Below are 22,222 nucleotides of genomic sequence, written 5' to 3' on the forward strand. Positions count from 1 at the left end.
TATTCGGATAACAAAAATATTAATTCGTATAAACGCATATCAGCGGATTTCGTTGAGATTTCAGAATTTATCCGGCTATTTGAAAGTAATTGATGAAACTTCTAGCTCTAATTAAAACCGGTTGTAAGTTACTTATAAATGCATACTTTTTTTTAAGTCATTTAACTGTTCTGCTAGCGGTCGTCTTTGACTATATTTACGAATTAGGAACGACACCTAGTGTGAAATTAAAAAAATGTATTTTTTCATACTTCTATAAGTTCTATCTTAAAAAAAAGAACATACTTAAATTTTAAATCGATATCTTCAATAGCTTTTGAGTTACAGCCTTTCAAAATGTAACCGCCCAGTTCAATCAGCTTAACCAGTTTATCTTCAAAGGTGGGAAACAGCATTTCTTAAATTTGGTTGAGCACTGGAACAGAGCCGGATACATGATCGACCGAGCACTGTTAACTTCTCAGCATTCTCCAAAACTATTTTGGTAATATATCATTCCGCTACAAAAACAACTAAAAGCATATTTTGTACAATATTTATCATTAAGTTTAGGTTAGACGTTGTTGGCGGGGGATCACACTTAGACTGTTATCTATAATCATTTATGGAACCAGACGAAAAATGTTTTTATTAAGATATCAGCTATCGGCAAAATGCCCTAAACCTATCACAAATGTGCGTAGGTGCTTTATTTATATTTTCGCTATTTCCCCTAGATGTCTAAAAATATGACACGTTTATGGCAGTTACCTCCACTGTGCAGTGGAAGCTTAAAACAGGAGCTGCTGGAAAGTTCCCAACAGCGTACTAGGACCCTTGATAGTTTTTGTTTATTAGAAGATGGTGAAATAAAATACAGTTTTTTGTTTTGTTTTGTGTGTTTTCCAATTTTCAAATTTGCGTTTTTTTGTTTATTTCCAATTATTTGTTATAAAGCATATGTAAGTACATCCAATACAAGTACTTTTAAAATCATAATTAAATACTTTATAAATACACAGTTACTCTTACAATTTCGATTTACAAAAGAATTTTCACAGCTTTTTGAAGCTTTGTTGGGAGACAATACATATTTATTGCTTTCATTTAAATTTTCTTATTTTGCTTTTAATTGTTTTTTGTTATGTTTAATATATTGCGCATACATTGGTATGCATGAATATTCTGTTTGCTGGCGAAAAACATTGATTTTGAATTTTGAAATAAAATATCAAAATAATGACAACAAGTCGAAGTCTAAACTAATAAATGCACTTGACTCTGGTACTTAGCTTTTCTTGTTTTAAATCAATAACTTAGACGAATATTAACTATAAATGAATGCTTTTGCCAGTTGCAACAGACTCGTATACATATATACATATGTCTTTACTTCATATACCTGAGAAGTTGCTGTTTTAAAAAGTGCCTACAAATTACAAGGTAAACATGCTCAGCTAATGAGTATTCACAGAAGAGAAAAAAATCTCTTTCAATGACTTGCTGTAGCTACAAATTGACACAGGTAACTAAAACTTAATTTCTCAGCATACATTTGGGATGCACATATATATAACATATTATAGGTAATTATTACAGAAAATATTCGTACAAATATTGTCTATAGCATTTCATAAATTAAACTATATTACCTTACCCTAAACATGTAAAATAAATAATATTAGAAACTTACGAAATTAATACGTAAATATGGAGTCTTTAAATTATTAAAGGACAAACTCAGCGAGCTTCCCCAGTATAGCTTTCTACCTTATACACGCCTAAACTAATAGTACAACTGCACAGATATGTATATGCATGTATATGTGTGTGCAGTGCGCCAAAGTTCGGCACAAATACACCGCTGACATTGGCGCACCGAAAGTCCAAAACATAAATGCAATGTTTGGCTAGAAAACATTGTTGAAAAAAGTGGAGCTTTGCCATTTCCCGAAAAAATATAATGGTTATAGTTGATAAAATACCCGTTAGAGCTGCTTTCGTCCATACCATAAACTATGCGAATAGTTAAATTATATGTAAATAGTCATAGTAAAGCTATTTCTCTCAAAAGAAGAAAATTTAAAACTATTAATACACTTTCTTTTGCTAAGAATCCATCAACAGATTGTGAAAGATTTCGAAGACGTAGCACGCGAGTGTTTACATTAATCAATGACCATCGCCCATGGATGATCTATTTTGCCATATTGAATGTCTGTTAGTGTTTCACGTATCCATTCGTGTATGGGCTTCTCCTGCTCCATGGTTGGTATGTAAATATCGGTACCTATATAATTGATACGATTGATGGGGCTGACCACACAGGCTGTTCCAGTGCCAAACAGTTCGAGCAGCTGTGGGTGAGAAGGAAGAATTTAGCAACTTGTGTAACGGAAACATTTGCAGAGCATGAATTAGAGGAGGTACTTACTCTTCCTTGATTCAGCAGCTCGCAGACTTGTGGCATGGTGATCACTTCTTCGCGCACTTCAAATTGACCCAATTGTCTGGCTAACGTGAGTATTGAGTCTCTTGTAATGCCGGGCAAAATGAGACCGCTGAGTGGTGGAGTGACCAGTACTTTCTCTGTAACAAAATGTATGACGTCACGTTAGCATATGTTAAAGGAACTTATTGTTATTGCTAAGAGAATTTCGTTTATTTTTATATGCACTTGTATTTACCTCCGTTTTCGTTGACGTAGAACATGAATATGTTCATTGTGCCCACTTCGGTGAGTTGATGATCCTCGCCGTACAACCACAACACTTGTTGCAATCCCTTTTGGGCAGCCTCTTTTTGTACATTGATCGTGGGTGCGTAGTTGGAGCCCATTTTGCGATTGCCAACACCGCCGGGCCACGCTCTGTAATTACGAACATAAAAATGAATATTCACTTTGCCTACTCTTTTGAGGTTTTAACACACTCACCTTGTGTAGCGTGGATCTGCGAGCAGTGAGACCGCACCATCGTTGTTAGCCTTAAAGTAGCAACCCACAGGGCTGAGTATTGTGTAGAGCAGGGCAGAGTCGGAGGAGGCAACACCGAGCGTCGGGTCGATACCGATCAATGTGGGGCGGATATATAAACTGGCAGCTTCACTGTGTGGCACCCACTCTGAGTCGATGGATATGAGGCGGGACAGACACTTGATATATTCTTCACCTTCGAATGTTGGTAGGCCGGAACGTCTTGCTGTGAGATTCATACGATTCATATTCATGTTCGGGCGGAAAATACGAATTTTGCCATCAACACCACGATAAGCTTTCATGCCTTCAAAAAGCTGTAAAGAACGGGAGAAGAATTTTTCAATACGGTGTCAGTATAACAAGTTTAAACTGCGGTAGGATTAATAAATAAGAAGTTAACTCGCAAAGAGCGCGTTATTGATTTTTTATTAAGTAGTTATGTGAAAAGAAGATCGTCTTACCTCTACAGCGTAGTGCAACACTTTTGCCGCGGGATGCATAACGAGATTTTCGAGTGGCGTAATCTCCGGTCGCTGCCACCCACCCAAACTCCGATGGTAATAGATTTTCAACATGTGATCGGTGAATACTTTGCCAAAACTTAAAGCCTCATCATTATCTGGTTTGGGTTGCAATTGTTGTGGCGAGGCCAGTCGTACGGCCAATTGTACGGCAGCGAACTGTTGACCGATATCCGCATCGTGTTTGATCGGTTCCGGGGCAGTTGTGTAGGCGCTGGAGATCGATGTGGTGATCTGGAAGTCGGGCTCAGCCTGTTGTTTTACGTGTTTCTGTGCGGTTTTCAATGACTGATTACTGCACAAACGAATTGACTGCTCAATGAAACGTATTAGCCTATGTTGGTTGCGGAATATATCCTGAAAGGAATTAAAAAGAATAGATATTAGCTATTGAAAATTGTATAAAAAGAAAATTTAAGAATTAAAAAAAAAATAAAATCAAAATCGATGTTCTAGTTTTAAAACAATTTACGTAACAAAATTAATTGCAAATTAACTAGTTTAAATGTAATGTAATTCATTTGGGGTGTCCGCCGTTTGCCCCTTGTCACATGGGGAAATCTACATATTGCGCATTTATTTCGTATAGATTTCTTTGTGCTAGCAGTAATGATCATTTTTTAAAACTTTATATACATAATTAATTTATACGCCGGGAATGATCAAGTGAAAGCCATTTACTGGCGTTTTTTGTTTCAAGTGCTTGCTCCTTTTAGACCTTTTTGAATTTAAAGCGCATATGTATAAAGTTCAATGTTGCATCAAACCGTGGCGTATGTGATCAATTACATAAAGTACTGCAAGTAAAATATACCATTACATGGAAATATACATAAATATCAATAATTATGCATAAATTGAAAACCTATATATGAAACGGAATCTAAAAGGCGAAAAGGTAAATGCCTCAATAATTGGTTGAAATAGTGACGCTCCTGGATTTTCGGGAAAAAAGAAAATTAACATCATGTCGAATGCAATGAAATAAGCTTAAAGGTGTGTCTCTAAAATTGCGTTTCAAAACTGTTGTGAGTTTAAAAGGTTAAAACCACTGGCAAGTCAGAAAAAACGTGCCTGACTGTGAGAAAGTTTTTTCTGCTTAGTCTCAAATTCAAAAAAAAATTATTTTATTACAATAGATGAATATAGGTCGAACAAATATTCAAAATTTAAATTTTTTATGAAAAACTTAGAACTATTAATATTAATAATAATTTCGAACATAATATGTATTTATGTATAATACATAAAAAAAATATATCTAAGCAGTTTGTGTGAAAATATCAAGTCGCTTGGTCCAGCCTTTTCAAGAAATTTTCTTTATCGACAGTGTTTCGAGAAAAACGCATGTAAAGTTTTGGGAGCCGCTTTCCCTAAGTTAAAAATTCCTACTCATATCTCCGAAATATATAATATTAATGTATATTTAATGTATAAGGAAAAAAATTAAATTTTTCAAAATTCTCGAGTTGATATAACCTCTCAAGTATCAGAGGCATTTTTTAAGATACGAAAATTAGGCTCTATATTGTTTTTGAGATTAGAAAATTTTATTTTTAAAAATAAAAATTGTATGTTTGACATACAAACACAATACAATACAATGAGTCACCGTTACTTAAAAAATGTTAAGTAATTGCAAATCTAATGCTACAATTAGTGAGAAATTTCTCTAAAAAACAAACTATGCTACAAATTAAAAAATTTGAATGTTTTTTTTGCTTTGGAATAATTTTTTTTTTTAGACTAAAAAATAGCGTGAGTGACATATTAAGAAATATTTGGTGCCAATTATAAATCAGTGATCATATATTATAGATGCCTTGGTTTCTCTTCCCGGGTTTTCGAAAAAAAGTGGATTCCACCCTAAAAATAAATTCCTACTTACTTGTAATAATGAGATTAAAGTAAAAAAATGTATATACATATATAAAAGATATATTTATTAAAAAAAAAAAATATACATTTATTTTTTTAAACTAGTCCACTTCGGCACGCAGTCGATAGCGATCATTTGCACACACTCCTCGTCAATAAATGACAATTTGATTACAATTAGACTTTATCTCAATTAGCTTTGTCAAATACCAGACAAATATTTCAAATAATTGATTTCAATTCCATTTATAAATATTTTTGAACATGTAAAAGCATCTACATTTGTACGAACATATGCAAGTTATGGCACGTCGTTGACCCAATGATAACCCAATTAAAATTTTATTCCGATTAATAAATGCAGGCATTTCTATGAATGCTAATAAATTAATTTAACTAGTATGAATCCACTTTGTCCAAATCTTTCAATAAAAATTCAATCCTGTTACCGAGCAAGCAATTTTCAAAACAATCAGCATGCTTATTTACAAATATAAAGAAATCAGTGTTTTTTTCTGCGCGAAATAATTTATAGCCATTAACAGTATTTATTGTTTGCTGTTAAACATAAAGAAATATTAAGTCCTTTTCAGTTTTACAAAAATGAAAGTTCGAACGTTATTTCTAAAATTACAAGGAAATGGTGTTTTCAATACGCACACAAATTTAATTAACACTAAATTTAGTTAGATACTGTTTGTATATAAATATATGTATGTATGCGTATGTATATAATATATGCACACATATAAACAATGTGAACATCCGATTAATAATCAATAACTAACTTTGTTATTTTCGCTCAAGAAAAATTGTTTTTGCTTTAAAACAAAACTAAAATGTTTATTTGTATTTATCATCTACTATGTATGTATGTGTAATGTGCAAAATAGTTCTAAAACGGCATTCAGAAATAGTTCAAGTAAGCGAGAATTATTGATAGGCTCGACTAACTGATGCAATATACTTGTTTTCAAAAGTCAACAATTTTCCCAAATAAATTTATTTTTAAACAAAACAAATTTAAATATTTATTTGTTTATACCCTTGAAAATTGCTTTTGGAATTTTGCATCATCCAACAAAAAACTGATGTAACAACTTGTTTATATGAGGAGAGAACGCTCAAAACGAATATTTCTAGCTTGACCGCGGTCAGTGTTAATGGTGCACTATTTTGAAACTATACTCATTTAAAAATACATATTTACACATAGGTAGGTAGTATGTTAATAAATAGAAAAATAAACAGCTGGAAGCAATAATATTGAGCCATTATCACTAGTAAATTTAAATCACATTTGCGGCAATTTTTATGAGATATTTGCTAATTTATAATATATATAATCTAAGATAATCTTGCAGATAAAAATTAGCACATTGCCTCGCTGGTTAATAAGTGACTTTGCAAAAAAAAAATACATATATGAAAATTTTTCAGAATGTGTTTGATGATATTGCTCTTCCGGACGAAAATTTATTTTGAAGACAATAGGTAATCACCCTCGCTAATGTCTCAGATTATTTATTAGCAGTTATTTCAACTTTTTGCAATTTATTTTATACATTTGCACTGTAATTTCAAACAAATTCATAAAAACAGCAAATACACTGTGTTTCTTCAACAGCTGCTTCTGACGTTTTTTTACTATTGCTGCAGCATATTTTCAGAGTTCTACTTAGCAAGTATTTAGAATTATTTATTTGCATATTAAACTTATGGAAATATACTGATTAGTTTCTAATTTTGCATTATTTTTAATATTTTGCAAGGCGCTAATGTTTTCTTTATAATTTGCTTTCATTCTATTTTGACACTTTGCTTTTTATTTTCTTCTATTTTTGTTTTGTTTTGTTTTTGTGCTGCTGCTTTCCCGCATAAATTTGCCTTGAAATGTTTCGTCTACGGAAATAACTGTTTTTAGTTCATTTGGTCAATTTTAAATTGTACTACGAATGGTGAAATATTATATTTTGATTAAAATTGTTTATTCTGATCGCCCGAGTGGCGAATTTTTAATTTAAAAATTTTGGATTAAAAACAACATTTTCAATTTTAAATTCCAAGATGTTTAGGATGAATAATTGAAAATTTCATCTTTAATTTATTAATAATAATTGAAACTTTAACTTTTGATCTCAAAATCGGACAAAAAATTGAGAAAATATTATTTATTTAAAAATTTGCTTTAATTTTTTTGATAATATTTGGGATTAGAAATTTGTTTTTAATTTTTTCAGTCAAATTATTTGGGATAAAAAATAAAAAATTTGTTTAAATTGAATTTTCGTGGTTGCAAACTAACAAAAAAAGAAAATTATTTAATTTTAATGAAATATTTGCAACTGTTTATTATCAAACTTAAAAATTTTAATTGACCTAAATTTATAAAATTTTTTTCACTATTTGTTGTAAAAGGCAAACTAACAAAATCTCGAGTCAAAAGGAGGCTATTTTTAACAAATAAAAATATTTTTCATCAATATGATGTTTACCTTGGTTTTACTAAAATATTGAAGAGTACGCTGGTCAACAGCCGCAATTAGGCACTTTCACTCTTCATACTACTTAAGTCAACTATTTTATTGTTAATTATCAACCTTGTGTTATGTATTAATTAATAGCCCTCTCGGGCTTCCAAAAATTGCCGTAGTGGACGGTATTTCACGTCCCCCATGGCGGGGTATTGGTTAAAGTTTTCAACTAGCAATAATCGCACCTCAGTAGAACTTCATTGGTTACGATATCGCCTCTGCGCAAAGCTAAAGAATCCTTCGCCGGCATCAACTATTTAAATTCCACCACTTATGAGTTGGTTGAGAAGTTGTTGGTAATGACCAATTTGGAAAGTGCACGCCAATGAAAAATAAAACAAGTTTTGCAAAAGTAGCAAAAGAACGAAAAACAGAAGACTACCTAAATTCTACCTATTCTACATACCTATTTACACACATACAACATGACAATCTAACAGCAATTTGTTTATTGTTGCAACCAACAACACCGTGCTGCAATCTCGAAAGAAATGCCCATGAAAAGTGCCGAAACTACCCCACCGGGTCGACTTGACATTGATAATCGGGTAGTAGTTAGGGTGTAGGTAACTGCATGCAGTTTGCATTTGCATGTGAGTGCCGCCTTGTGCAATTGCAATGCATTTGCTTTTGTTGTAGATGCAGTCGTGAGCGCTGCAGTTTTCATTTCATCTGTTGAAGTATAGCAATCTCCTCACTTCCTAAAATTGAAAGCTTCGCCTCTCGTTCATAACATTATATTTGTATCTCTATATCTAGCATTTGTTTTTGTTGCATTTTGTATAACCTATGCAAAACAAAAACATTAGGCATACTCGTATGTTTAGCAATCTGCAAAAGCTATAGATAACTGTTTATTGCGATTGCAAATATGCCATATACATGCATACATATGTTTTATGAATATTTACAAACAGAAACAAATGATAACTGCTACTAAGAATCATAAATGAAGCATTTTACTACGCATACTTATAAACCTAGTAGCGTGTTCTGAGGATAAACATATAAACTATGTATATAATAAGTATTGCAAAGATAAAAACTTGCACTTAATTTGAGGCAATGAATAAGTAAATAATATACACATTCATGTACATATATACCTATCAAGAATGATAGAAATAGACCTACATACGTATATCCCTACTACTTTCTATCTATAATCTTCTATAATCACAAATCAATATTAGTCTATAATTTGCTGCATATTTCATAATGGTAAGTATTAAAGACTCTTTTTTAACGCATACAAAAATATGGCAGATCTTTTAATCAGAAAAAGTTTCCGTACATTTTCAAAAACGGAATTCTCCTTTTAACGTAGCGGCCTATTTTGAGATCAATATTATTCGCTATACGTTATTTTATAAAAAATTCGAAGTTTTTGTGGAAACGAAGTTACGATGGCTTCCGAAAGAAAGAAGTTAGCAAAGGAGATAGAAAATTACATATGTTGAAACTAAACAAATTTTAAAGACTTTCCGTGAAATAGATCAAATTATAGGAAGATATCAATCGAAAAAACTCGATCTGGTCGGCCTAGCAAGTTCCCCGCACGCAAGAAACATGAAATATGGCGATAATGAAAAGATCTTATTCTCTTGATAGAGAAAAAAATGGATCAATATGCTTCATTTAATGTTTTGAAAAGCAATATGAAGGAAAGTGTTCAACTATAGGGGCATAGTACCGATTTTTTATTTTTATTTTCTAAAAAATATTGTTTATAATAAAGAAGTTAAAAAGACATATTTTGATATTTTATTAAAAAATACATATATACATATTTTTTAAACAAAACATTTTTACTAACTAAGAAATCATTAAGGTTTGTTTTATTTTACCTGGTGTACGTGATCTTTTTGTTGCAAGTGTATGTCTCTTTACATTTACTATGAATAAAAACTAAGTTAATATATAAATATATACATATGTATGTATGTATGTATTTAGTATTTAATAAATTTATTACTAAAAATTGAATAATATCTACGAAATAGTATCAATTGATTCGAGTATCTTTAATATATTTTAAGCTTCTTGAGTATTCCAGACAGTTCCTAAACATAGGTATATGTATGTATAGAATATTTAATAATCCGCAAATCTGCAAATGTAAGCTAATATTATTCCAAGCCGATTTATAGCCGTTGTTCGAAAAAGAAAGGTTGAATAAAATACGTGGACTTCAGGTAATAAAATATTTTATATATTATATTTTTTGAAAGTTATCGGAAATAATATTTTATATTTCAATTTAAATTTTTTTAAATAATATTTTTAATTTTTGATTTTCAAAACATATTTAAAATAATTTTACTTTTTCAAATTAGCCCAATTTTCTAATTAACTTTTTCTTTTTCATTTCAATATTTAATAAAATAATATTTTTTTTCTCTAAAATACGCGAATGTTACCGCATTCAACTCAAATTAAATATTGATTTCTGTAGCTTACTTAAATTCACAAGTCAACGCAAACGTCTGTTATATATAGATATGAAGTGATAATGGAAAATGTTTTCTCTAAAACCGTTTGAAATTAAAATTAAAAGGAAATATCAAATTGTTGTTACGTAAAAGATTCTAAAAATGATGAATGAAAATAACTAAAATGCACACTGAAAACAAAAACACACAGCACGAAAGTAATCGCGAATATAGTCGGGCCAAGAGTTTAAACAGAATCAGCAAAGTCTCGAGACACAATAAATCACAGCGAATTCTTGAAATAAATTTTAGAAATTGTCGAAAGAGTGCCGATTTGACAATTTAATTGTATACACAACACGTATATACATACATACATACATATGTATATACTATATGTATATACTATATGCAAATTAGAGTTCACGATTTTTTTTGTAACAACAAAATATTAAGACACATGCACATGTATTAATACCATATATGTATGTGCATTTCAATAAAGTGCGACCGCTAAAAAATTCAAATAGCGTCCGTAAACTTCAAAATCAGCGAGCAACAAAAAATGCCACATTTTAAATTTTTTCTATTTTTTCTTTGATTTTATGCGAACGAGCAGCACACTTAAGTTTCGTTTATTCCTTGTTAGCAACAAACGGCTAAAAAAAAAAACGAAAGAAATGTGTGCAAAAAAAAGAATAAAATTATACAAAACGTCGACAAATATGTAAATAACCAGGCAGACTTGCGCTGAGTGGCGAACCGCAAGAAACCACCTTTAGTTGTTCGCATGTCTTTTTGTGGATTTGCCTTTAATTTTTGCATAATTAAAAATGATTTTTTTGCGACTTTAAAATATGCTTTGCACTAGTTTTGTGCAACTGTTTCTACAAGGTTTCTGGTTTTAAAGGTTGAAAATATTTCTTGCTCAACTTTTATACCGTAAATTTTTACTAAATATTTGCACATCCTCGCATCTTCACAAATTTACTTATTTATGTAAGTAGATATCTGCGTTTTTCATTATTTGCAGGGCGCCTGCACTATATCTACAAGTAGCTACTTATATCTCGCCAACAAAAATTTATTTGGTCGTTTTCTTTCCGTTCTGCACAAACTTATTACAATATTTTTATTTTGCTTTAAATTTCTTTTTGTCTCATACGCACCTTTGCATTAATCGCCATTTTGGTAGTCATCTTGTCAGTTTATTTTTATGAGATTCGCCAACAAGTTGGTTATGTCAAAAAAAAAAAGATTACGTTTACTTATTCACACTGTCCCACACTCTAGGCACAGTCAGTCCTTTGCAGTTGCTTCTATTGTAATCAGTAATCAAGTTCACAATTATTACTGTTTTATTGTACACTGTTTCATATACACACATATATGCGTATATATTTTATCACTATCCAGTTTTAAATTTACTGATCCTGTGATTCAATAATTGCTAGCACTTATGTTCCACTTTTTCTATACTTTGCGTTTATATTTTTCTTTTCAACCATAAAATCCAAAATTAACACTTCGAAGTTTCTGCAACAACTGAGTTTGCACCGCGCTGAGCACCTCTATCTATAGGCGTTCGTCAGCACCAACACCAATACAAGCAGTGTACGTCCGCCTTCGCTCACCTAGCATATGTCAGATACAGTCGTGAACATATAATTAAATCGTTTTCCACATAATTGGAAACTCATATCATTTACTACTAATTTAAATTAATATTTGTTTAAAGGTTTTAAACACAATTTTTATTAATGAATCGTGCAGCGATATAATTTGTGTGTCCAGATCAGTTACATTCCTTAAGGTAAAATTGGCAAATGTTTAAATGTATTAGATAAACCAGAACTGACACTTCAACTACAGCTCAAAAGATGAACTCCTTACCAGGGAAATAAAATCACTTTTTGAATTCATCGCATATAAGGTCTTCGTTTTCATTACTTCGGAAGTATATTTTATATTACATTTTTATTAAACATGAACAGTCTTTTGTAAAAAAAAAAAACGATACATTTATTTAAAAAAAAAAGAAAAGATAAAATGACAAAGACATGACATTCTCAAAATACTACATGTTATCTCATCAATACTATAAAAAGCTTATAATAATATACAGGAATAATTATAAAATAATAATATATTTACTTTAGTTTATCAAGATAAGCCTTAAAGTCGTAACGTAAAAGCGAAATTTTTTTTTACATTAAAAATAAACAACCATATTTACTATAAAATACAATGGAAAACGAGTGACTAGTTATGTGTCCACAAGTGTATCTTAACGACTACTTGCCTGTTCAAGTGCCCCCTCAAGAAATAACTGCATAACATACTATGTAACATACGGTAAAAAATAGAACTGTTATTGCTCTAGAATTTATAGCAAAGAATATGTAGAAAATAATAAACTATTCTTAAAAATAAAAAGTAGTTTTCTTTTTGTACTATGAAATTTGTTGTTTGAAAAAAAGTCTATTATTATTAATTTTTATAGCAATATCCCAGCTATAGAAAATTTATATAGCATGCAGAAAAATCAAACAATTGTTTAGTGTTAATTAAAAGAGAGTTTTTCAGTTACCTATAACAAACTGTAGGGTCAAGTATTAAAACTATAACATTTTAATAAAAAAAACTGAAATTAAAATATAATACAACAAAGCTAAACCTGAAACAAAAATGTAAAAAAAATATTAACTTAAACTCTTTAACAGTATTTTTCAACGCCTGAGATCAATTGAATTGGAAGGAAAGGTGTGATTCATGTCTACTTTTTCACTTTCAAAAAATGTCAAATTTACCATTTTAATAGTTTTTTTTATTTATGATAAAATGTGGAGTTTTTCTTATATTAAAAAACTTTTTAATTAACACATTTTTAAAAACAATTTATTAAATTATTACCACAAAATTGTTACAAATTAAGAAGCAATAAAATATTGATGTGTACATAAATTTGACTAGTTTTGAAAAACGTTCATACAAAATTCTAGCTAAATCTAAGGTATTTTGGTAAACAACATTTTCAATTAATTTATTGGTAACAAACTGGTAATAAGGGATTCAGAATGGTCAATCAATTGTTACTGACAAGACAACTTCTCAATTACTTTAACTGTAAGAGAACTCGTCACCAATTTTTTTAAAAATACAAGTATATTAACAAGCATTTCAATTTCTCGCAGGGTTTAGCACACATTTTTACCATATAAGAAATACTAAACATTTGTCCACTCTAGAAATTATTTACAGAATTTATTTTACTCGCCGCCACACTTGTTGAACACTGCCGAAAAATATATCAGAAGTATATGTATAAAGCTCAAGTGCTTGTGTGCCTCTATAGAGGAAGTAAATATCTCTTCTCTGTGGACATGTGTTTGTTTTACAGAGAGGAAAACCTTTCGTTGGCTACGACTCTACATGCCGTCGGATTTTTGAATTGCTGTGCCGAATCAACTGTACTAAAAACTAATGATACCGGAGAGGGAGACCTAGTGTACTAAAATGCTGGTAGTGCTCGGCTCTTAAGATCTTGGAGCTCAGCGTGTATGACTATGTGCGTTCACAAACATACATAGGTATGTAGGTAAGTAAGTAAACGATTATGTCTGTGTCTCCACAATTATGTATTAAACTTATAACATCATTTCGATGTCTAATGATTTTTCGAAAACAAGTTTATAGAGTGCTTTGCTTCAAATTTGTTTGTTGTTTTTTAATTGAATGAAAGTTAGACAAAAAATATTCGGTTCTTTTAACTATTAAAAATACTGTATACATGTACATACATACATATATAAATATACATGTATAAAAAATTATTGATAAATATTTCTAAATCAATTGCGTTCTTGAGTACTTGATTACTAAAGCTTCTAGATCTGGATATATGAGTATTTTTAGAATTTTTAGCAAAACAAGCTGTTGGAAGATACAGGAATTTTATACTGAAGATCACTTTGTGACGCTTTTTATTTAGGGTAAATTATTATTTACTCAGTAAAATCACAGTCTAGCGTTAAAAATAGCGAGGGATATTAGTTAGTCAATAAGTATAATACACTGACTTGTCTATGTAATTGCAGACAGCGTGTGATAAGTTAATATAGAAAACATAATTTTTCTTATTTTCCTCTCCTTTTCCCTAAGTTTTATTTTACGTCTAACATTTTTGGCGTGTTTACGTTTTGTTTGCCAATTTCTACTTATCCATGTACACAAATACATACCCGCTTATGTATGGAGTGTCTATTTACTTAGCTGTTTAAGTATGCAGAAAAAATGGCGCGTGCGTGCGATTCAATAGAGAAACGTAGACAAATTTTGGTGAAGTAAACACACTACACACAAAAGTCCAAACTGTGCGCCTAAAATGGACTATAATTCGTTTTTTTCGAGGGAATAGTGTGTATTTATCTACACATACTTATATACATATGTACAATATATCTAATTTATAAATAATAAAAAAATAGTATAAAAAACTATTACTCATTATATATATTATATACAATATATAAGATAAAAATTTAATAAATTCACCAAACATAACTCCTATAAGTAATCTAGACAATACAGCGTTTACCTATAGGTGGCCACTGTAAGAGCTCATGTGAAAAATCATCTGCTCAGATGAGGCCCATTTCTGGTTTAATGGTTTCGTCAACCAACAAAATTGTCGGTATTGGGGTGAGTCAAATCCTCGTGTGGTCCAGGAAACTCAATTGTATCCCCAAAATTGACCGTTTAGTGCGGAATGTGGTATGGCGGCATTATCGGGCCTTAATTCTTTCGAAATGAGGCAGAAAATGCCATTACTATCAATAGCGAGCGTTATAACACGATGTTGACCGACATTTTTCCCGGACTTTGATGAAATTGACGCGGACGATCTCTATATCCAAGAAGACGGTGCGCCGCCTCATGTTTTACGTCTGCACATGGACACATTGCTTGCAAAGTGACTCGTTAATTTCGAGAAATGGCCCAGTCAAATGGCTGCCAAGATCATGCGATTTAACACCTCTGGATTAAGAACTTATATTCTATATAAACCTTGGCAGTAAATAGTATATATGTAGATAACTGCTTTAAAATTTACTATATACATATACTGACTTTAAATTAAAAGAAATCAGATTAACATGGGCTGAAAAGTATTTGGTCGAACAATGAAATAAAGTTTTGCTAATTAAAACATGGCTTCATTCTTTTCTTACTTCGAGATAATTTCAGCAATAGGTGTTCATTTGTTGTAACGGTCCTACCGTATTTCGATAGTGATCAATATGCGTTTCCTTTATTTGAGTGAAATATTTTTCCATCGAGCCACTTTTGGAGTTGCGGAAAGAGGACTATTTTGTCTCGGAGACTAAATCTGCCGAAGACGGTGGATGTCGGATTGGTACATATGTATATGTATATGTTTAAAAAACGCTGAACCCATCGTACGCAAAGATTTTTTATTTTTAAAAATTCGTGGGTGGTCTGACATATGTATTCCCTTGAGATACTATTGATGTTAACTAACTCACTCAATTTCCTTAATGGTCATGAATTTTTCTAATGTACTGATACAGTTACGCAGAAATTCAGTAAGCCAGTACTTGAACGTTGAATATGTTAGGGCAGATTTGTCATACCATTTATCAAGCGATGACTTTCATCAATAATGTTTTTCTAATCATAATCCGGTCAATCTCGACATTCAAAGATGCATAAATTTACAACAAGTTGAAAGTGAGTAAAAAACGCCTCATCGTTCCAGTATGTGGAAAAAAATTTACTCGAGGTCAAAGATTAAAAAAATGTTTTGTTTTTTGCTATTTTCAGCCATCTATGGTATGTTATAATCCAAATTGTTTTAAGTAAAGTAAGTATGTCCAGATGACTTGATGAGTGAACACTGTTAACTTCTAATTTGCTGCTTAAATTATTTTTGGTTCCTTAAAAGCGACTTATTATTTGTTCCCTAAATACTCGTAGTCTCTATTTCCGTTTGGTTACCTATTCACGCGCCATTTTTATTTTCTTTTTTCTGAAAAATCAATGTTTATGTTTGGTATCAAAATAAAAACATACATACATTTGAATAAATATATAAGAATGTACAGTTGATAGTGATTGCTATAATCTTTAGACGTCTCACGTTCATAGCCAAAAAGTCTGATGCAACACACGTGTTGCCGGCGATCAGCATGCGTGTCTGCCGTTGAAAATATCATTATGTTGAGCAGAAGCGAACGCGGGAATTTTCGTCATACTTGAAAATGAAAATACTTGGAATTGTTTAGCACAAAATTGTCAATGAATACTTCGTAATACATAACAAATACACACATATATACATATATACGTTACAAAGCCGCATACATGCGCAAATAATAATTTGGTGCTCAGAGAGTGTGTTCACGTGTATGTGAATTACATATAATATTTTCGTGTGCTAGTTTTTCTTGCAGTCTCTCCATTGGTTCGTTAACAGTGCATTTACAGTGCACTCGCTGCTACACACACACATATATATAATTACATTCTCGTTACATTGCCTGTAAAATCATTTGATTTACTTCAAGTGCATTTGATTTGTTTTGGCGTTGCGTCTGTAGTAGTTAGTTACTGACCTAACCCTCTATAAATCTCGGTATGTCTCTACTGTGATTGGTGAACACAGTGTGTGAATGAGTGTGGACAAACGGCTGTTAGTCCGCTTTAGTACTCATTTTAAATAATTTTTTATATTATAGTTTTCTTTTGATAAGTGCACTTAATATACTTAGTATGGAGATGATGGAATTCGTCACAAATGTAATATGCAGATCAGTTCTCCAAATTTAGCATTTAGCTGTCTACCTAATTTTAAATATTTCACTAATTGTCAAATGCGATTTCGTAATGTACGAAATGTGTCGCTCATCCTTCTGGTGCTCTAGAGGATCTTAAGTGATTCCATCATCAGGAGCACTAGCCAGTCTAGGATCACCACTAAACGGCGTGTCCAAATGTTATAGGTTTTGTATGTCCCACTATATGTACTTTAGACAGCGAAAATTAGATTGTTAGATAGGTAGGAGTGCTACCACCCTGAGTTCAATTAGCTCTGAATGCGCTATTTTGTTGCTCTATCATAGGACCTTTTTAATCTTGCTGTCTCGTTTCACCGCTGCACTCAAACTAGTTGGTGCTCTATTCGTTTTGCCTTTTTTGTTTTAGTTGTTTAGTAGCTGTAAGTATGTACATACTGTTCCTGGCCCTATGTAATATGTCCTTAGTTCGAGTCTTATCATACTAGGTTAATATCTGCTTCGTTATCTTGCAGTTATTTATTGCTTTCCATCTGCTTTGTAGCTATTTGTTGAAAACGTATGTATAAAGTTATCTTTTGGTCGTTCCCAGCGGAAATGGTATTAACTCTGTCGTCTAAGGAGGCTCCTAGCTTGGCCAACTCGTTTCACCGCTGCACTCAAACTAGTTGGTGCTCTATTCGTTTTGCCTTTTTTGTTTTAGTTGTTTAGTAGCTGTAAGTATGTACATACTGTTCCTGGCCCTATGTAATATGTCCTTAGTTCGAGTCTTATCATACTAGGTTAATATCTGCTTCGTTATCTTGCAGTTATTTATTGCTTTCCATCTGCTTTGTAGCTATTTGTTGAAAACGTATGTATAAAGTTATCTTTTGGTCGTTCCCAGCGGAAATGGTATTAACTCTGTCGTCTAAGGAGGCTCCTAGCTTGGCCAACTCGTCTGCTCTTTCGTTATCGAAACTGTACCTGTGGCCCGGGATTTTGTAGACAAACGGAGTTGACCTGCCAGTGAGCTTAAAATTTTCCTGCAATTGTTTACTACGCTGGAATTAATCTGTGGCGTTGTAATTATTCAATAGAACATCACAGGCTATCTCTATACCTAGTACTTCCGCTTGGAAGATGCTGGCTGAGTTTGGTAGGCGTATAGAGATAGATATTTCGAGATCATTGGAGTATACATCCGTCTCTAGATAGAGGCTTCATATGTCCACATGACTTTATTTGGGTTCAGGTTCCAGTTATTGCTAAGTATTCTTTTGCACGTGTAATAGGCTGTATTTGGGGACAGAGAAATTGTTGTACCACCAAGTGAGGGAAGATTAAATTGAGCTGTTTTTGTTTTATTCGTGAAAAGCATCAGTTCCGTTTTACTATGGTTTACACCTAGTTCTTTGTTCTCGTCTTATAGGTGTAACCTTCGTTGGACTTTTTTCATAATCTCACTGATTGTGAAAGGAAACATCCCTGATACCATCAACAATATGTCCTCTGCATATGCTATTGCTTTCACCCCTTCTCCATTGAGCTGAAGTAGTATTTCATTTAGCGCCACTATTCGTAAAAGCGAGGAAAGGACACCTCCTTGAGGAGTGCCTCTGCTTACGTGGCTTGTTCGGGTCGCTGATCTATGTGATGCTATAATCATTCTGTTTATAAGCATCGGTCGTGTGCATCTGTAAACCATGTCATTTAAACCTCCATGTGACAGAGAATCAATAGTCGTACTTATTTCTATATTGTTAAAAGCTCCTTCTGTGTTAAGCCATTGTGTACTGTTGGTGACTTTTTAATTACATTAAACACTTCGTATATGACAGTTTCTGTCGATCGGTCCTTTATCAGAAGAATTCAAATATTTCTAAAACACTATAATTAAAAGTAATTAAATGTAAATAACATGAAGAATGTTAAACTACTGATATTGACATTTTATTAAAATAAGCTACCCTTTTGCAAAGCTAACTAAAATGGGAGAACACGTAGTGCGCAGTGCGGAATAATTTCTAATTTAAAAACACAATTTTTTAATTTTTAGTTATAAATTTGAGACTAACATTTTAAATCTGACATTTGGGATTAAATTTTTATTTTTTCCTTTTAAATCCAACTTTGAGAATTAAAAATTTGTTTCTAGTTTTTCAATCCGGTATTTCGAATTAGAAAATTTAAAATTACTTTTTTCTAAGTTTTTGGGAATTAAAAAATAAAAAAAAAATCAATTTTAATTTTAATTCAAATATCTTCTTAATGAATTATTTGCAGCGCTGCTTCTTAGTATACACGCTATTTTATTATACCCAGAAGATAGCGCATAGAAAGAAAGTATATACATAAATGAGCAGCGTGACGAGATGAGTCAGTTTATGTCTATTTGTCCGTCTGTATATACGCGAATTAGTCCCTTATCCCATAGAAAACTTTTTTATTTGACACGAAGTTTGGCATAGATTATTATTCCAAGCATCGCTACAATTTCTAAAGAAATTGTACAGATCGGACAAAAATAGCAGCTATAGCCATTCAAACAGAGAGATCAAAACCAAGATAAAGACTTTTTTATACGCTTTTATGCTACAAAAAATTCACTAAAGCTTCGGTCTAGCCGAAGTTAACGTTTTTTTAATTGTTTGTCGAACACTTTCCGAAAATTCGAATTTTTTATTGATCAAAAATATACACAATAGAAAGTATACGAATTTCGAGTAAGTTCTTCAGTTTCAAATATGAACATATTTACTCCAAATAACTACAATTATTTGAGATACTTTTCAAAACTTAAGTTAATTGAATTTTTTTTTTAAATTATTTATTATTTGTCGAAATAATATTCTTATTCCGCTTTACGATACCTCTCCACACATTTTTCAAATGATTTCTTTTGATGCATTTGAGTGTAACAGCACAATTGGCTATAGTGCAAAACAAGTGTACCAAAGCACAGACAGCATTTACTTTGCATGTACATATGTTATTATATCTGCTGAACACATGTTCCTTATATTTAAATGCCCATTCAATATTGCACAAATAGCAACGGTTCAGTGGGCAAAAACTTATCAAATCTTAGAAGAGGAAGAAATATTGTTTTGCACGTGTGTGGAAAAAAACTATATTGTGAAAGTAAACAGCAATATCACTGAATGTACAAACGATATAAATAAACAATTTAGTTTCGCTCGAAGTCATTTAAGTTTTGAAGTCATTTCAATAAAATTTTACAATTTTATCATAAAAAAAGCCTCTATTTAAAAAACATATAATGAGTATTTATAATAATTAATATATATATATATTTTTATAGTAATATATAGTAAATTATGTTATTTAAAATGTTTTTTTTTTGTTTTTGTACTTTATTATTCTTATAATTATTAATTTAACTACGTTGTTATATTATTTGTGTCAATTGAAACAATAGCCGTTAGTTTTGCAAAATAAATAATAAATACATTAATTTTCTTTTGTTAATTACCTTTGTAAAAAAAATACGTTCAAAAAGCCCAATTCAATTATAAAGTGGTTCCATCAAAAGTAATGCCAATCCAAACATTTTTTATACACAAATTCTATTTTTTCAGCAAACTTTGTATTGTGGTCCAATTCCCAAAAAATGTTTTTAAGTCAACTGGAATAATGAAAATCATTATGATGGCAGTAGTACTGAACCGATATATGATTTTAGTGACAAGCCTCATTATCAACATCACAAGATGATTCCATTAACATTTTCTTGCAAATTGACCGTAATTTTAAGTCCATGTCCGTCTGTCTGTATATATACAAACTAGTTCCTCAGTTTTTAAGCTATCGATCTAAAATTTTGCACCTGTCCTTTTCTCACAAAGAAGCTGCTCATTTGTCGGAACGGCCGATATGAGACCACTATAGCATATAGCTGCCATACAAACTGAACAATCGGAATCAAGTGCTTGAATGGAAAACTCTTTCATTTGACGAGGTATCTTCACGAAATTTGGCACGGACTATTATTTAAGGCAATAATCTAATCGCCAAAGAAATTGTATAGATCGGATGACTATAGCATATAGCTTCCATATTAACTGTACGATCGGAGTAAAGTGCTTGCATGGAAGATTTGTTTATTTGACGGGGTATCTTCACGAAATTAGGCGCGAGTTATCGCTTAAGGCAACAAATTATTCTCCGCAGAAATCGGTCGGATCAGATCACTATATCATATAGCTACCATACAAATTGAACGTTCGGAATCAAATTCTTGTAAGGGGCCTTTGTATTTGTGAAGGGTATTATAGCTTCGGTGCAACCGAAGTTAACGTTTTTTCTTGTTTCTATTTCGATAACATCATTGATTATAGATTTATCTTAGAACAGTTGAGAGAACGAATTTTATAGCAAGTAAAGTGATGCCAAGACACAAGTGTATCAAGTTCATTTAAGATATTTCAATTATTACTCAAGTTATGCTTGCACGGATAAGTTGTTGGACAGACAGACATCCGGTAAACAAATCATCTGGCCCTCTGGTATCTACCTCTTAGTTTTGAGTTTCAAGTTGCCGGTAAATTAATCAATCTTTCATAAGGCACCTTGCTGGGATTTTAAAACAAAAATACCGTTTTCTTGTTTCCTTTTTTTTAGAAAAGAAAATGGTATAGATAAAAAAAAATATTGGTTTATAAACTGTTGTTTTTTCGGTGTAAACTAGTGTAATTTAACAAATAATAAAATTTCCTTTGGCCATTAGTGGTTACTTCTACCCTTGCACATATAGACATGCATATGTACATATATTTACATACCTACAAGACATCTCCGTCATTAATAAATAATTTTATAAAAACATATTATTGACTATTTTCTACTAACATTCAAAAGAAGCCTCTCATATTTGTTTTTTCTACAGCTTTGCAAACTTGCGGACGAAAGTTAATGTAAATATTATTCTTTTTTGTATTTACAATGACACATTTCTGTCAATCCTCTGGGTATTCGTGACGCAGTGTTTTTAAATTGCTACAATTATTCTTAGTACACACATGTAAATATATATACATAAGCATGTACGTAAAGTTTACAGCGTCATACTCATTCACATTTTAGT

At 31.5% G+C, this 22,222-nt stretch overlaps 1 protein-coding gene and 1 non-coding gene across 2 annotated transcripts; both read right to left on the reverse strand.

Moving 5' to 3' along the window:
• Positions 1-1,055: 1,055 nt before the first annotated feature.
• On the reverse strand, positions 1,056-11,876 carry Bcat (Branched chain amino acid transaminase). The gene is made up of 6 exons (XM_014248263.3): positions 11,491-11,876; positions 3,418-3,834; positions 2,915-3,270; positions 2,667-2,848; positions 2,414-2,568; positions 1,056-2,336 (listed from the first exon to the last, which is right to left on the reverse strand). Exons 1-6 carry the CDS (start codon positions 11,518-11,520, stop codon positions 2,148-2,150), a joined length of 1,329 nt encoding a protein of 442 aa, XP_014103738.1. The 5' UTR covers positions 11,521-11,876; the 3' UTR covers positions 1,056-2,147.
• On the reverse strand, positions 7,979-8,119 carry LOC118681493 (U4 spliceosomal RNA). Its single transcript, XR_004977231.1, has one exon. It is a non-coding gene; the product is annotated as a U4 spliceosomal RNA (small nuclear RNA).
• Positions 11,877-22,222: the final 10,346 nt, after the last annotated feature.

The sequence above is a fragment of the Bactrocera oleae genome, chromosome 5 (assembly GCF_042242935.1).
Source record: "Bactrocera oleae isolate idBacOlea1 chromosome 5, idBacOlea1, whole genome shotgun sequence".
Classification (NCBI taxonomy): Eukaryota; Metazoa; Arthropoda; class Insecta; order Diptera; family Tephritidae; genus Bactrocera; species Bactrocera oleae.

Bases quoted from the DNA above. Each gene is read 5' to 3' on its own strand.
- Bcat (XM_014248263.3), bottom strand. From the start codon at position 11,520: ATGACTACCAAAATGGCGATTAATGCAAAG. The intron at 2,849-2,914 runs GTGAGTGTGTTA...TCGTAATTACAG, and splicing joins GCAGATCCACGCTACACAAG to AGCGTGGCCCGGCGGTGTTG. The intron at 2,337-2,413 runs GTAAGTACCTCC...TCTCACCCACAG, and splicing joins AGCTGCTGAATCAAGGAAGA to CTGCTCGAACTGTTTGGCAC.